The sequence below is a fragment of the Rana temporaria genome, chromosome 4 (genome assembly GCF_905171775.1).
Source record: "Rana temporaria chromosome 4, aRanTem1.1, whole genome shotgun sequence".
NCBI lineage: Eukaryota > Metazoa > Chordata > Amphibia > Anura > Ranidae > Rana > Rana temporaria.
Window position 1 is genome coordinate 114,481,214 of NC_053492.1, and position 17,233 is coordinate 114,498,446.

Below are 17,233 nucleotides of genomic sequence, written 5' to 3' on the forward strand. Positions count from 1 at the left end.
AGCTTTTGGCCTCTCCCTTGACCAGACGTCTATTGCCTCTCACCAGGGTTATGTGGATAGACTGAGGAGAAACCTGGCTTCTGCATTTGAGAAGGCCCGTTTGACATCCGGGAGTAGAGAACAAAGAAACAAACGGAACTATGACTTGAGGGTTCGGGTACAGGATTTACAGCCAGGTGATCGAGTTCTATTAAGAAATTTGGGTGCTTTGGCCAGACACAAACTAGCTGATAGATGGAGTTCTCAGATCTACATCGTCTGTAAACAATTGCCTGGCCTGCCAGTGTACCAGATTCGACCAGAGGGAAAGACCGGGCCACTGAAGAATTGGCATCGGAATCATCTCCTACCTCTGAATGAAGCTGTGCGGGTACCAGATAGAGATGAGTCTCCTTCACCCATTCCATCCACTTCCCGTCAAGCACCTGTTACTCGGTCCCAACAGCCACCTTCTACAAGAGAAAGTGAGGACAACAGCGATGAGGAAGATGTGTGTCCGAGTTGGATGTGGCCATCTGAACCTATGGATGTTCATCCAACTATTATGACTCCTGAGCCGGATTTGAGCAATCTGAGACCAGATGCCCCTGAATTTGTGCCTCAAGCAAACGAGGATAATTCTGTACCCTCTCAAGTGGAAAGTCTCTTGCCGGAAACCTCAGTGCTAGAAGATGCCCCTGTTCAGCCAGTTGAAAAGGAAACTGAATTCCCTCAGTTAACACAGCAAGTAGAAGAGGACTCAGCAGATGAAGGCCCATCCGGGTTTCTAGAATCAAGGTCCAAACAACTGGTGCGACCTCCTCAGAGACTCACTTATGACTCACCAGGGAACAGCACAGAGGAAGCTATCACTACTGTACGCAGATCACCCAAAGTGTCCACCCTAACCACAGAGGTATCAAAGGACTTGTGTCCAATCCCGACCATCAGCACACCTTGGTGGAGTGTTCCTCTGCCCCCTCCACTTGCTAGACGTTGTCATAGACTGCATCTATCTATGCGCAGTAAAGGTATTCAGATGGTCTAGTATAAACTTTATATGTGCCTTTCATACTGTATATATTGTCTGTAGAACTTACAAATACAGTTTACCCTTTGAGGGGGAACCCCAAAGACTTTAAGTAGGGGGAGAATGTAGCCCTGTTGTGATTTTCAGCCATTTAAGAGGATGTAGATATATATATATATTGCAGCAGGTGGAGCCAGAGAGCACAGATTTGGAGGCTGCAGTACAGAACAGACATAGAGATACATTTCTACACCAAGGTGCTGGAGAACTGCATTTCCCAGGAGGCTGTGAGACAGGAAGTTCCGGGAGAGAGGAGAGTGAGGAGGAAGGAGTGAAGGGAGAAAGACAGATCTGCATTGCAGGGGATTTAAGACAGCTTGTATCAGAGCTGTGTGTTTGCCACTGAGACACAGGCTCTATGCAGTAGTGTTTGGAGAGACTGATGTTCGTCTACTGAAACAGGGAGAGACTGTGTTTGGAGCGATCGAACTGAGGCCTGGTCGCAGGGCCGATCCAGCCACCGGAGTAACCCAGCCTGCCCAATTGAGTGAGTGAAGCTGACGGAGGTTATTGCCAGATTCCCCAGACGGCCCCTAGACTATCTGAGATGTCCTGCCAGAGGCTTTAAAAGACTGCATCCATTTCACAGACGTCGGTCTGAGTCGAGAGGGACACTCGCTTCCGCAGACAGCCATCCTCCTTTCCTAAGAGACACTGAAAGTGGTGAGCGGCCTTTGGCCATTGCAACAAGTGTATTTCCTACAACTGTCATACATCCAGGGCCCCAACGTTGGCTAGCCTAGGACAGTACTACTGGCCAGTAGTTTAGGGTGGGGTCGATACTGCTAAGTATATAGATATATTACTGTTCATCGCATTCAATCTAAACGTATTATCTCATTCTGTTATTAGTTGTATTATATTAGAGTGGGGAGACATTAAGGGCTTTTGCTCTATTCCACAGTCATTAAATCTGTTATAAAACTTCACAAGGTGTGCTGGTGTGCTGTGGATTCATTGTTTGTGGTGTGTCACAGAGGTGAGACAGAAGACCCGATAATTCAGCGGCTCCTTCGGGGGTGAGCGCTACACTTGCAGAGCACTTGAACAAACAAGTTTTAGTTGACACTTTTCCAATTTGTAGCAAATTTTGCTTGGCAAGTCTCCAGCAAGTCTCTAGCAGGAGCAAAGTTGTAGTGGTGAGACTACAGCAAGAGCTATGCAAGTGGTGGGATGACTATTGCACAACATATCAGAACCAGAACTTGCAGAAGACTTGCCGAATGTTTGCAAAGAAAATTAATCTGGAGTCATGCAATGCGGACTTGCAGCAATTGTGCAAAAAACTTGTAAAGCCTGGCAAGTCTAGCAATAGCTTAGCAAGTCATTATCAAACTTGCAGTACAAATACTTGCTATCAGGGACAGAGCGGGTAATTATGACGTGTTTGTTAAGCATTTACTATCACTTTAAGCTGACAGAGATTGGCACCATTCTTAAAAACAGAGGCACAAACCAGTAAAACATTTAAAGCGGATGTGCGCTGAAAAAAAAAAATAGTAAAAGCCAGCAGCTACAAATACTGCAGCTGCTGACTTTTAATATTAGGACACCTACCTGTCCTGGAGTACAGTGCCGTCCGCAGCAGAGGACGAGCGATCGCTCGTCACTCTGCTGCCCCCCGCCATCCTCGGTGAGGGAACCTTCTTTCTTTTGTAAAGGCCCCCCCCGCTTCTCAGTTCGCACAGCCCCCCCCCCCCGATTCTCAATTTCAGGCGGCAGCACCCCCCCCCCCAGTTCTCTGCTCCAGGCTCCAGGGTGCTCATGCCTGAAGCTGTGTAAGGGGCCCTATAATTCATGATGGCGGCCCTGACCCCATGTGGTATGTGTACAGATGGTGCAAAAGGAACGTTACAATAAACGATACACAAATATTTAAGTGGGTATTAACAATTATCTGGTAATTAATACCCATGGAACATTAACCTTACAAAACACTACAGTAAAATAAGAACAAGGTTTTGAACTTCAATAAATAAATAAAAAAATGAAAGGCACTCACCCAGAAAGGTAGACACGGCCTCTACACCTCCATTATATACGGTGGAGTTCTGAGCAGGTTCTACATGTTCCCACAAAACCTGAACATAGTTTATCACTTGGTTGTATCCAGCTGTTGCAAGCGCCCACCACAGAGACCAGTAAATAAGCTGAGATGAAGAGTAGCAATCTTTTAAGTCTTTACATAGTAACCACAACACTTTGCAAAAGTTTGTTTCAATATTCCTATTTTCCGTGTCTGGTTCTGTTGTAGTTGTGTTGTTTTGTAGTTCTGTACATTGTGGTGTTTCCATGCTATCACTGGTGGGTTTTGAATCTTTAGATTTCTTCCCAGCTGCATCTCCTGTTTCTTTCTGGTGGAAAAACATGCTTCTTTTTGGCATTGGGAGCACCAAAGAGCACAGAAAAGCAAGTGACACTGACACCAAACTAATGACATTAAGGTAAAAATAGGAAACTCCAGCCAAAGAGACTAGAAGTTGGCCCAACACAGAGGCAACTGTGAAACCCACAAGGGTTATACTCCGACAGTAACTAGTGACCTTCTGGTAATGTTCTGTGTCCACCACACTGTAGATGTAGGAAAAATAGGCCACCTCTGTGGCAGTCACCATACCATAGCAAAACTCAAGGCCTTGCATCGCTGGCACTCCACGGGCAAACAGTAACAAGACCCAAGAGATTATGTAACTCAGGCCTTGTAGGATAATGACAGGTTTGTACCTTACGTAGTCTGTAAGTACAAAAACTGGGAATAATATCGCCAAGTAGCTGTACGTCCATACTGGGAACACAGAGTTTGTCACCTGTGGGAGAAGCACACAGACATGAAAATTACCATTACATACAGAGGATGGCATTTAAGGTACAGCAGAGGCCAGGTTACCCACGTTTAATATGTCATTCTTGCCACGTTTACATGGCGCGTTTTCCCGCGTTTGCGGTTAGAAGCGTTTCAATAAAAAAAAAATATTTTTTAAATGGGCAAAAATTCAAAATGCCTATAAACGAAACGCTGCTAAACACAGGCTCCCGCGTTTAGCCACGTTTAGCCGCGTTTGGCTTTTGAAACGTGGAAATCTTCTGCGTCTGAACCCATTTTTTTGCATTTTAAAGAAACGCTGTTAAACGCAACTGCCTAAAAACAGCAATAAACAAGACTGTGTATATGGTCATATAGGATAACATTGAATGAGTTCAAGGGGAGTTGAAAAAAGCGCCCAACTGCCTCTGAACGTACATTTAGCAGCATCCATGTAAATGGGGCCATATTCTTTATCTTGCTAAACAGTAACAAGCAGGCATTGTGGAGTAATTCATCCTCAAAGATGGGCAGCACAGTGGTGTAGTGAGTAGCACTTTCGCCTAGCAGTAAAAGGGTCGCTGGTTCGAATCACGACCAGGACACCATCTGCCTGGAGTTTGCATGTTCTCCCTGTGCCTGCGTGGGTTTCCTCCGGGTACTCCAGTTTCCTCCCACACTCCAAAGACATGCTGGTAGGTAAAATTGGATCTTGTCCAAATTGGCCCAGTATGTATATCTGTGTGTATGACTGTGTGTCCCAAACGTGCCGAGATCCTACGGGGTAAAATGACCGCACCAGCCAAGCAGACACTGGCTGGAAAAAGCGCCTAGAGGCGATTCAGTTCGCATGTGTAGCGCTATACAAGTCATTCATTCAAAGAATACAGCAGAAACACTTTTGCTTTCATTTTATCAGCTCAGGTCACTCTGGAAAGGTTGTTTATCATCTAACTGTATTTTATGTTGTTGGCAATATTACTCATTTAATATAGCAGGAGCACATATCCCAATGCTTTAGGGCCCATTCAGACCATTGCACTGCAATAATGAATTTTTATTTTGTTGTACTATGGTGAACTCTGTTGCCTGTTAATGTGTGTTGTGCTATGCTGCGCTAGCAAAAATACAGCATTTCCAATTTTTGGTTTGCTGTGGCTGAATTAATGTGTTGCCTTAATACAGTGTTTCTCAATTCCAGTCCTCAGGCCCCCCCAACAGGTCAGGTTTTCAGGATTTCCATTATTTTGCACAGGTGATTTGATCAGTTTCACTGCCTTAGTAATCACCACAGCCTTTTCATCTGAGGGAAATCCTGAAAACCTGACCTGTTGGGGGGGCCTGAGGACTGGAATTGAGAAACACTGCCTTAATACAATGTGCCGTATCACACATGTACTAAACACACCGCAGCAGTCCTGGCTGGTGTGACTGGGTCCTCATTGAGAAATGTGAAGGTTTTACATCAGTCTTTACCACTGAAGACACTTGAGCTGGCCATACATGGATCAACTGTGGTTGTACAGAAGGCAATCTACTGATTGACTGACTGTACTAACACCCTGTCTGTTTTTTCCTGCTCAACCAACAGATCACTGTATTCTGACCACTGTCGGAATACAAAGACACAGTAGGGAGGATTCTCTCATCCACCTCGAATGTGTGGATCGGGGAATTAAGTCCGTTTTTTTCCCTCTATGGGCAGACTCATCTATGGGCAGCCTTACAATCCAATGTTTCCACTAAAAGCTGACCATACGTGGATCGAAATTTGGCCAGTTCAGCAGGGTCTGACCAAACTTCAATCTATGTGTGGGTACTGTGGTTTCACAGAAGTCGATCTACCAAACCACTTCTGTACAACTTTCCGATTGGATTTTCCCTACTCGATCAGTGCCACAGGCTAAAGCCTGCAACGCTAATCACTGTGTTCTGATGGCAAGGAATATCTCAGTGTGGAGGATTCCCCCATCCACACATTCAAGGTGGATGGGGGAATTGGGTCCATTTTTGTTTTCATTCAACCCACTGGCTTATAGAAAAATACTTGCTGATCTATGGGCAACCAAAGACATTCATATTTACACACGGTGGAACCAGGTACAAATGAATTAACCCACCAGCATAATTTTGCAGATAGAATCTAGGGGATTTAGAATACGAACCCAGCACCTTAGCACTGCAAACCAATAATGCTAATAAAGCAGCTTGCTGCCCAGAACATAGTGGAGGAGCAATTCTACTGACTAATTACATATCGCCTGACTAGGCTAATGTACTTCTGTATCTATAAAGCAGCTATAAGATACTTTGCACTGAAAAACTGCTGAGCAATGGATTGCCTCCCACAACATTCTGTAAGTTTTACAGCTTTTAATAGGTAACTTCCAACACATCCTACATGGATACAAAAGGACAATACTGAGCAATATATGTTTAAGGGTAGATTAAACCACATTTAATGAAAGTTGTCTTTCTATTTATGGTAAATGCTAATTAATCATGCATTCCTATTAGGCCAAGCACGGATTATGAAACTAGATGGACCTGAATTTTTAGATTAAGGTTTGCTAAAGAAAAAACAGCTATGAGATTAGGTGATGCAATGAAGGAAGTTGAAATGTCACTGGATAATAAGATGGAAGCTATTGTATAATGTGTAATTTACAGTAATTGCTAACAGGCATTTGTTTAGTTTAAAATAAAGGACAGGTACATCTGTAATATGCCTTGAACTATGACTACTACTTTTATTTTGCATGGCAAAATCTGTAGGTTAGATTTAAGGGCATGGAAGACTTTGCAGATTTGTGATTGCTAAACAGTATAGCAAGGACAATTTCAGAAAAGGGGATTGGCATATTATTATTATTATTATTATTATTATTATTATTATTATTATCAATTTATAAAGTACCATCATCTCTGTGGCACTGTACGAAATTACAGAAAAATGTATAGACTCACAAAAAAAAAGGGCTCTGCCTGGATGAGCTAACGGCCTAGGGCGGCCTTTCGCAAACTGTGGTCTGTAGATCACCCTAGGGCTGCACCATATGGCTATCTCTGGTAGCCAATGGAAGGGCAAACAAGACAAATGCTGGAACCGCTACCTGGGGAGGCCACATACAAGTCTATGAGGGCTGAGTGCAGGGATGGTCATGTCCTGCTAAATAAAGTCATCATTGCACAAGACATGGCTCTCGAAAAAAGATAAGTAAGGACATTGGGTGGGAGGTGTTAGTCTAAATTAGTTCAGGAGGGGAAGGGGGGGTAGATGATTTTAGATAAAGCATAACTAAAGCCAAAACTTTTTTTTGTGTCTCAGGTTGAATAATGAATGGCATAAACCAATCAATTCTTTTTCCATCCTTGGAAATGAGATGAAATATCTTCATTGTGATGGAAATTCTCTCTTAGACAGTTGTCACCGAAACAAAAGTCCCCATTGGCAAATTTTCCTCTGTTTCTCCCTCACTTTCATTCCAGTGATAGTGGTCACCAGGTCAAATGGAGAGAATGGGTCTCCCTAATGGGGACACTACTAGAAATGAAAACTTGATAGGGGTGCTAACCCCTTGCCGCTTTAACACTAAAATAAAACTTTGGTGTTAGATATATTTTAGTCGTCCAGGGGTCCTTCAAGATTAAATATAAAGAAATATGTACTGGTGAAAACAATTTATACTTTGAATGTTGAGTGACTCACTTTTACACAAAAACATTTGTTACAACTTCAATAGCCAATTCTTACTTACCCATAAAGCACACCAGTGGTAAACGATATAAACTGCCATTGATGTTTTGAATGATAAGTCCTTATCAGTGTAGTCGCTAAATTTCCTGAAGCATGATTGCATACAGTACAACACTTGTACTGTGGGACAGGATGGCACTCTTATACCCTACCCTGAGCCAACCTATTACAATTATCGGTAAGCGCGAATACTTACTGAGCATGTTTTTCTATTTTTTATCTTTGAGATCAATCTGAAAATATTTTTTTTGTTGATTTTCTTTATTGATTATAGTTGAAACTAACATTAAAACCTGTTTAACAGTTGTTTTTTTTGGGTAAATATGAAATACACCGTAATAAAAGTTTGCTTTCTACTTTTGAGCCAGCTGGTGTAGCTTTAGGCTCCTATTTGTTTCATTTTAAAGGCTCTCAGTTTGCTTCTTTGATGAAAAACTCATGAGCAGTAACTTATCCTTTGTTGGGCAGCTTAATATAAAGTTTCTATCAGATAAAATATGCCTCATCACAAGCAGCTCTGCTGTTTTCTCTCTATTCCATAGTGCTCTAAGAATCTTTGTCATGTATTAAATATTTATTGGTACGTCCCCTCCATCTCTTTGTCACGATACAAATGCAGTGCTCTCCCCCACCTCCTCAATGCAGCAAAACGGCTCATAACGATTCATTGGAAGAGTTCCAATGTTCCAAGTGAACAAGACTGGTTGGGGAAGGTGGGGGAGATTATGGAAGCGGAGGATTGGCTGGCCACGTGCAGGGACACTCGCGAAAAATTTGAGAACACCTGGGCAGAGTGGAAGGCCCACGTACATGACACAGCTTTGATCTCCTCTAGCTTGAACGAGGCACTACTGGTGCTTGCAGATCCCTCCTTTGGGGATCGTGTCCAGGCATATCGTCAGTCGGTCAACTGAGACCCCGCAGCGATGTGGGCCCATTAAGTCGGCGAGTCGGGTGAGTGCTAGTACACTTGTCTTCTCATTTCTCCCTCTTTTTACTTTTCTTGTCTCTTTTGCTCTCTCTAACTCTATGCTCTCTGCTCCCTTCCCCCCCTCCCCAATGATTAATGTTTAATGTATAATTTTTTGTGTTAGTTTTGGGACCACTGGTGCAACCGCCAGTCTGTTTGGCTAGCCCCGCTGCCTCAGGCTTGTATTGATGGACATGTAGTAGTGGGAGCTGTTGTGTTGCTTACTTGAGGGCGGGGATGTTGGGATACGCAGCCCCCCACTAATTTGGGGGGAGCTCTGCCCAAGTGGACCGAATGTCCTGGGCGGGCGGCGTGTCCTCGTGTCCCTGGACTGATGTGGGCTATTACTCCCAGTTTAATGATTGCCTGAGCCCGGACCTGATGCACCCCCCCATGAAGTCCCTCCTCTTTCCCTCCCCCCTCCCTTGCCTCTTGTCCCGTGTCCCCCCCCCTTCTCTCACATTGTCCCCTGCTCTGGTTATTGTCTTTATTTTTGTATTGGCTTCTTGTTTGTTTGGTGATGCTATATTGTGCAACTGTCAATACTACATGAAAATTGAAAAAAAATATTTTACAAAAAAAAAAATATTTATTGGTAAATATATATTTAAATAAAAAGCTGTTTAAAACCCATAAATGGAGAAAAAAAAACAACTAAATAAAGTTGACACAAAACCATTATAGTAAAAAAAATATTGTATCTTGGTAGCTGTATGCGGTTATTATAGTAGTATTTAGTATATGAATTCCTTTTTTGTTTTATATGCCTTCATTCGTTATTTTCTCCATGTTTACACGAAAAGCAAGCTGGTCTCATAAGTGTCAATCACCAGAGTTAGAAAAAATATACCATATAATTAAATTTTGTCTTGGTATCTTTCACTTTTGCAGAACAGCTTGGTCTGGATGAAAAAGGGGTTAAACATACAAATAAAGCTAGGTAAAAAAACGAAAACAAAACTTTCTCTACAGTAATAGGTGTTAAATGTTAATTAGTCTTCCACAGGGACCAGTTTCAACCAACATAAAGCAGATCTTCAGCCTTAACCCCCCCCCCCCCGCCCCCTTTTTTTTCTTAACCAATCCTTACTTGGTTGTGTGTCTTGCATATTTCAAGTACTCACCCACCCAGTGGATCCACCTTTGGGCCGCCCCCTCCTTTCCCAATGAATAAATAAAAAAAACAGAAAATAAAAAGTTGCAGAATGCTGACCCAGGGAGTAAGCATTTACCTTTGGAGATACAAAAGTGTTGGAATAAACGGAACCATGCTTTATGGGTCTTCTTTACATTGTGATCTGGTGCATACAGTGCATCCAGAAAGTATTCACAGTGCTTCACCTTTTCCACATTTTGTTATGTTACAGCTAGAGCTGCACGATTCTGGCCAAAATTAAAATCACAATTTTTGTGCTTAGAATAAAGATCAATATTCTCTCACAAGTCTCACGTCGTAACATCATCTTTCACATACAAACAAATTTGGCTAACTTTACTGTTTAGTTTATTATTAATTTATTAAAGTGTGTTTTTTCCCAAAAAATTGCATTTGAAAGACCACTGCGCAAATACAGTGTGACATAAAATATTGCAACAACCGCCATTCTATTCTCTAGGGTCTCTGCTAAAAAAATATACATATATAATGTTTGGGGATTCTAAGTAATTTTCTAGCAAAAAATACTGATTTTAACTTGTAAACTACAAGTGTCAGAAAAAGGTATAGGCTCAGATTCACAAAGCACTTACGCCGACGTATATCAAGTTACGCCGACGTAAGTGCAAATGTGCGCCGTCATATCTGTGCGCAAGACCCACAAACAGAGATGCTCCTAAAAATAGGCTTAACCCTGCTGACGTAACTTGCTTACGCCGGCGTAGAGTGGGCGCACATTTAGGCTGGGCGCATAGTGCATAGTGCTATTCAAACATGCAAATGAGGGAAATACGGAGATTCACGAACCTGCGTGCCCCATAAAGGAGGTGCAACCCAGCAGCAGACATGCAAAGATCTGCACCAAGGAACACAAGCCAGCGCATTTTACGTTGGACGTGTGTCTGGCTGGGCGTAGGTTACGTTCACGGCGTACGCAGTGATCCGGCGTATCTTAGGCAGTTGTTCCGATGTGGTTGTGAGCAGGCACAGGGGGAAGCGGCGCATGCGCAGTTAGTTATAAGTACTTGTCTGGTGCTCGGCCCATCATTTGCATGGGCCACACCCACTTCCACCTACGCCGGCCTGCGCCTTTGATACCCACGCCATGCTGGCGCACCGTTGGGAGCATTGGCTTTCTGAATTCCATGCTTGCCTCTCTGTGCTGCGTCGGCGTAGCATACATGGGTTACTCTACGGCGGCATAATGTGCGTCATGCTCTCTGTGAATCTGGGCCTTAGTCTTTAAGTGGTTAGACTTCCCTCCTTTACAGACCGAAGTCATTCCTTTGATCTAAAAGGACGAAGTGTTACAATGTTTCTCCTTATCTCCAGGCTGCCTGTTTTTATTTATTTATTTATTTTAGACAGCTTTCATCTGTAAGCAGAGAACTCTGCATTGAATCAGGAAAAATCTTTGTTAAGATTGTGACGGGGGAAAAAAATTGCGATCTGGTTCTTTAACGATTAATCGTGCAGCTCTAGTTACAGCCTTATTCCAAAATGCATTAAATTCATTATTTTCCTCAAAATTCTACAAACAATACTCTATATTGACAGCGTGAAAGAAGGTTGTTGGAAAGCTTTGCAAATTTATTAAAAATAAAAAACAAACAAAATCATATGTACATAAGTGTTCACAGCGTTTGCTCAATACTTTGTTGAAGCACGTTTGGCACCAATTACAGCCTTTTGAGTATGATGCTACAAGCTTGCCACACTATATTTGGGTAGTTTCTCCCATTCTTCTTTGCAGGGCCTCTCAATAGAGCAAATGGTTGCGCTGCTATCAATCATCCAATGAAGAGCCGACAAGAGCTGGGGGAAAGCAACGCGGGATCGTGCCCAGAGAAATGTGGGGCTCAGGTAAGTAAAATGGGGGCTCGGGGGGGGGGGGGGGGGGGGCGGTAACTGCAAGGTGTTTTTTCACCTTAATGCATAGGATGCATTAAGGTGAAAAAACACGAAGGTTTACAACCCCTTTAATACGTACATGGAAAACTAACAAGCTGATTCACTGTATTCCAGCATATACAGTAGCTGTATACAAAATACATTATATTAGTCTTTATATTCCATTTCAAATGTCCTCATGTGGCCCGATCAATAAAGAAAAGTGCATCCAATATCTCCATGCATTTTGTAAATATTCATTCACTTCATCAGGAGTAGAATGCCACAGACATAGGGCCAGATCCACGAAGCGCAGCGCTTCTTTATGGCCGGCGTAGTGTATCTCAGATACACTACGCTGCCGTAACTTACAGCGTATTTCCCGTATTCTCAAAGAATTTGCGCCGTAAGTTACGTCGGCGTAGTGTAACTGTGTCGGCGTAAGGGCGCGCAATTCAAATGGATGAGATGGGGGCGTGTTTTTATGGTAATACGTCTTGACCCGACATAAATTACGTTTTTTCTGAACGGCGCATGAGCCGTCTTTGGGGGTATCCCAGTGTGCATGCTCGAAATTAACCCACAACAAGCCAATGCTTACGACGTGAATGTCATTCTACGCAAAGATCTATTCGCCAACGACTTACGCAAACGACGTAACATTTTCAAAATTCGACGCGGGAACGACGTCCATACTGAACATAGGATACGCTCCATATAGCAGGGGTAACTATACGCCGAAAAAAGCCTTACTTAAAAAAATGCGCCGGCCGGACATACGTTCGTGGATCGCCGTATCTAGCTAATTTGCATACTCGACGCGGAAATCGACGAAAACGCCACCTAGCGGCCAGCGTAAATATGCACCTTAGATCCGACGGCGTACTAAGACGTACGCCAGTCGGATCTAGCCCAGCTTCAGGCGTATCTTGTTTTGGGGATACAAAACAAAGATACGCCGGAGCAAACTAGAAGTTACGCGGCGTATCAATAGATACGCCAGCGGAACTTCTTTGTGGATCTGGCCCTGAATGTCTAAGGCTGCATTCACACCTGAGCGGATTGTTTTCAGGCGGAAAGTCGTTTTTACCTAGTTTTTGCCACGATTTTTTGCAGGTCAAATTGTCACCATTGTAAAAGCAGAAAAAAACGCCCAAATCTGCCCAAATTGAGCCACAAAAAAAGCGCCAGAACTTGTTTGAGCTTCAGGCGTTTGGCTTGAGGCGACATGGAGTGTAAATGTGAACCTTCTCCTTAGAGAATCGTTTTTTGCTCAAGCTTCAAGCTACAAAACGCTAATAAGGTGTGAATGGGGCCTAAAAACTAGAAACACTGGGCCTGATCTACAAAAGGGATACGCCGGCGTATCTACTGATACACCGTCGTATCCCTGTTTCTATCTATGGAACTGATCCACAGAATCAGTTTCTCATAGATAGGCAGAAGATCCGACATGTGTAAGGGACTTACACTGTCGGATCTTAGGATGCAGTACCTCGGCCGCCGCTGGGGGCATTTCTCGTCGAAATCCAGCGTCGGGTATGCAAATTAGCACTTACGGAGATCCACGAAGCTTTTACGCTTCGTTTTTTCTCCGTAAGTATTAGTTTGCCGTCGCAAAATTAGGGCTGCTTTTACAAAGTGTAAACTGTTTACACCTTGTAAAAGTATACCCTTCTATCCCGCGTTCGCTGTCATTTTTTTTTTTCCCGCAACTCTTTTTTTTTTTACGCCCGTCGCGATTCTCAAAACCTGGCGCAACGTAAATCCGTGCAAAGCACGTCGGGAAAATAACGTCGGGAGCATGCGTAGTACGTCCGGCGCGGGAGCGCGCCTAATTTAAATGGGACTCTCCCCATTAGATTAGGCACGCCTTGCGCCGGACGGATTTAAGTTACACCGCTGAAAATTTCTAGGTAAGTGCTTTGTGGATCAGGCACTTAGGTAAAGATTTTGCGGCGGTGTAACTTAAATGGCAAAAGTTAAGTTACGGCCGGTTTTTGTGGATCAGGCCCACAGTTTCAAATAATGGAAATGATAAATATTGTTTGAGCACCCCCTTAAAAGGAGTATGCGATGCTGCTCTAACTACTGTCATTTGGTCATAAAATTAATACTTACACATCAGCCTGATAATTAGTATAAAACTGATTGTAACACTTCCAGATAATGACTGCCACAGGGTGTCTGTCCTTGGAGTTGTTTGGGAATACAAGTTTATTTTGGCTGACTAACAATGTAACACATTCAATACTGGCAGTACTTGTGTTAACCATGGGCAGTTTTCTGAATACAATATTTGTTACAATTTGGCCCTTTTAGTAAAATACATAAAGATTCCTTGTTAAATGTTTTGTATCTTTACAGAGCATAAAATACATTTATCAAGATATATTGATGCATATGAACGCTGCCTCACTTATGCCGCGTACACACGCTCAGATTTTCCTTCAGAAAAACCTTGGATGATTTTTCAGACGGAATTACGCTTAACCTTGGCTTGCATACACACGGTCAAGCTCTCTGAACTTTCGTCTGTCACGAACGCAGTGATGTACAACACTACAACGAGCCTAGAAAATGAAGTTCAATGCTTCCGAGCATGTGCCAAATTGTTTCCGAGCATGCGTCGTAATTTTGCGCGTTGGAATTACTACAGACGATCGGATTTTCCGATAGGAATTTTTTCCATCTGAAAATTTGAGAACCAGCTCTCATTCTTTTGCTGGCGGAAATTCTGACAACAAAAGTTCGATGGAGCATACACACAGTCAGAATTTACGTTCAAAAGCTCACATCAGACTTTTGCTATCGGATTTTCTGATCGTGTGTACGGGGCATTAGTCCTTACAATTGCTTTGAACAATAGATGAGAACAGGCTATTGTTTTATTATGGTATTGACTATTTCACACTATTTTCACACCTAGGATGTACATGTACGTATTTATTGCGGTATAACGCGCTCCCGCGTATACCGCGCACCCCTAAAGTGGCCCCCAATCCTGTGGAAAAAAGTTTTTTTGTTTTTTTGTACTTACAGTTTTGGTGTCTTGCGCGGCGTCCATCGGCGGCCTCGTCGGGTCCGGCGTCCTTCTGCGGCTTCGGGTGTCCTCTTCGGCGGGTCCGGCGTCCTCTTCGGCGGGTCCGGTGTCCTCTTCGGCGGGTCCGGCGTCCTTCTGCGGCGTCCTCGTGTCCTTCCCGCCACGAGTTTGAATACTGCGCCGGCATATACCGAGCGCAGTACACTCGTGAATCTTCGGGCAGGCTCGGCAACTGCCGCGCTGACGTCCTGTACGTACAGGACGTCAGTGCGAGAGGCGCCGAGACTGCCCGAAGATTCACGAGTGTACTGCGCTCGGTATATGCCGGCGCAGTATTCAAACTCGTGGCGGGAAAGCGGGTATCGGTGTATATCGCAAACCCACGATTTTGCCCTGATTTTCAGGGCACAATAGTGCAGTACATAAAATGACTCTTAGGCCCCGTACACACGACCAGTTTCCTCGGCAGAATTCAGCTTCCGACCGAGTTTCTGGCTGAATTCTACCGAGGAAACTGGTCGTGTGTACAGTTTCGGCCGAGGAAGCCGACGAGGAGCTCGACGAGGAAATAGAGAACATGTTCTCTATTTCCTCGTTGTTCTATGGGAGCTCTCGTCCCGCCGAGCTCCTCGGCGGCTTCAGTGCTGAACTGGCCGAGGAACTCGATGTGTTTGGCACGTCGAGTTCCTCGGCCGTGTGTACGAGGCTTCATATGTGTTGAATCTGCGCAGTTAGTTGTTCACCACATGCCAAAAACACAGCAAACACAGTAGAGTGCAGTAATATCTGTGTTAAAAAATCTTAGTTTTGTCAATATTTTGTATATGATTCGTTTTCTGTACCTTTAATGCAGCATAAAACACATTTGTAGCCTGCCCAGGATTCTCAATAAAAGAAAATAGTTAGAGAAGAAGAAATTTAGCATTTTGATAACACTGTAGTATGAACCCAGCCTTCGTGTTAGGATAAGTTCCAAGGTTAGGGTTTAATCCTAGGAGTTAAGTCAAGTGTTAAATGTCAGGCAGACAGAGGTGTGCACAGCCTATTGCAATAGGCCCCTTTCACACGGACGGACCGTTCAGGTCTGCCTGTCAGTTTTGATGGCGGACCTGAACGGCCGCTCCATAGTCCTATGGAGCGTCGGATGTCAGCGGAGACATGTCCGCTGACATCCGACCCGATCCGATCCGCCAAAATCAGACGTATGGCGGTACGTCCATATTCGTCCATGGCGGATCGGATCGGGTGAGACCCGACGAAAATGGACATGCTGTCCATTTTCATCAGATCGCTCCATAGGAATCAGCGGCGCTGCACAAGCCCCTCCCCACTCAGTGAGCAGAGAGGAGCTTGTCATCCGCCAGCTCAGCGGAGATCTGCGTACTGATCTATCGCTGAGCAGACGGAGTCTGCCTCGTGTGTAACTGGCCATAGGGTGTGCGCCACATGGCTCAAACACATATGTGTGTGTGTGCATGTGTATATACAGTATACTGACAGTGCCACAGCAGGTGGTATCAGTAGGGCAGAGATTGGTGTTAGCAGGGCAGTGGATGGTGTCAGTAGTTTTTATTTTTATTATTTTATTTTTAATAGTTTACAAATTTTCTTTAGGAGCCCTGTTAGGCCCCGTACACACGGGCGGATAATCCGCTGAAAACGGTCCGCCGGACCGTTTTCAGCAGACATGTCCGCCCGGAGATTTCTGTCTGATGGTTGTACACACCATCAGACAGAAATCCGTGCGTAAACAATAGGCGGGACGTGGCCGCGCCGTCGCCGCGACGATGATGCGGCGACGTGGGCGGCCCTGGAAGTTCAAAGCTTCCACGCATGCGTCGAATCAGTACGACGCATGCGAGGGATGGCGGACAGTCGGACGTGTCAGGTGAGTCTGTACAGACGACCGAACACGTCTGACGGACAGGTTTCCAGCGGATAGATTTCTTAGCATGCTAAGAAATTTTTATCCGCTTGAAAACCGGTCGGCTGGACAAATGTCCGGCGAAAAATGTCCGCTAGGCCGTACACACGACTGGATTTGTCTGCTGGAACTGATCCGCGGATACATCCCAGCGGACAGATCCAGTCGTGTGTACGGGGCCTTAGAAGGCTTTGGTGAAATATCAGGGGTTTAAACAGGGGGAAGCTGTGCCATGCAGGGTGATTAGGGCGTGCCCAGGCACACCTGGCACACCCTGTGCACACACCTATGCAGGCAGAGTAGGTGATATGTTAGAGAGATACTTAGATTTATTCTCTGTCAAAAACTACCAAAACCAGACATTTGGTACTGGAATCCAAATGTACTGATCATTTTATTGTATATCTTTTCACTTCTGATAACGTTCTATACATTTTACGTACTGTATTTATTGGCGTATAACACTCACTTTTTTACCCTGAAAATAGAGGGTAAACTATGCCTGCGTGTTATATGCAGGGGGCTGTGGAAAGTTTTTTTTCTGAAACTCCTCTCGTATAGTTAGGGTGCGTGTTATACGCCGATAAATACGGTATATATCTGTAAATGTCATTTATAGCT

At 44.2% G+C, this 17,233-nt stretch overlaps 1 protein-coding gene across 1 annotated transcript in view; it reads right to left on the bottom strand.

Annotated features, from left to right (window-relative positions):
• Positions 1–17,233, bottom strand: part of SLC19A3 (solute carrier family 19 member 3) — a 41,068-nt gene that overhangs the window by 23,375 nt on the left and 460 nt on the right. The window contains exon 2 of the mRNA XM_040348846.1: positions 3,072–3,876. Within this exon, the coding sequence (XP_040204780.1) occupies positions 3,072–3,876 (805 nt within the window). The remainder of the gene's footprint in view (positions 1–3,071; positions 3,877–17,233) is intronic.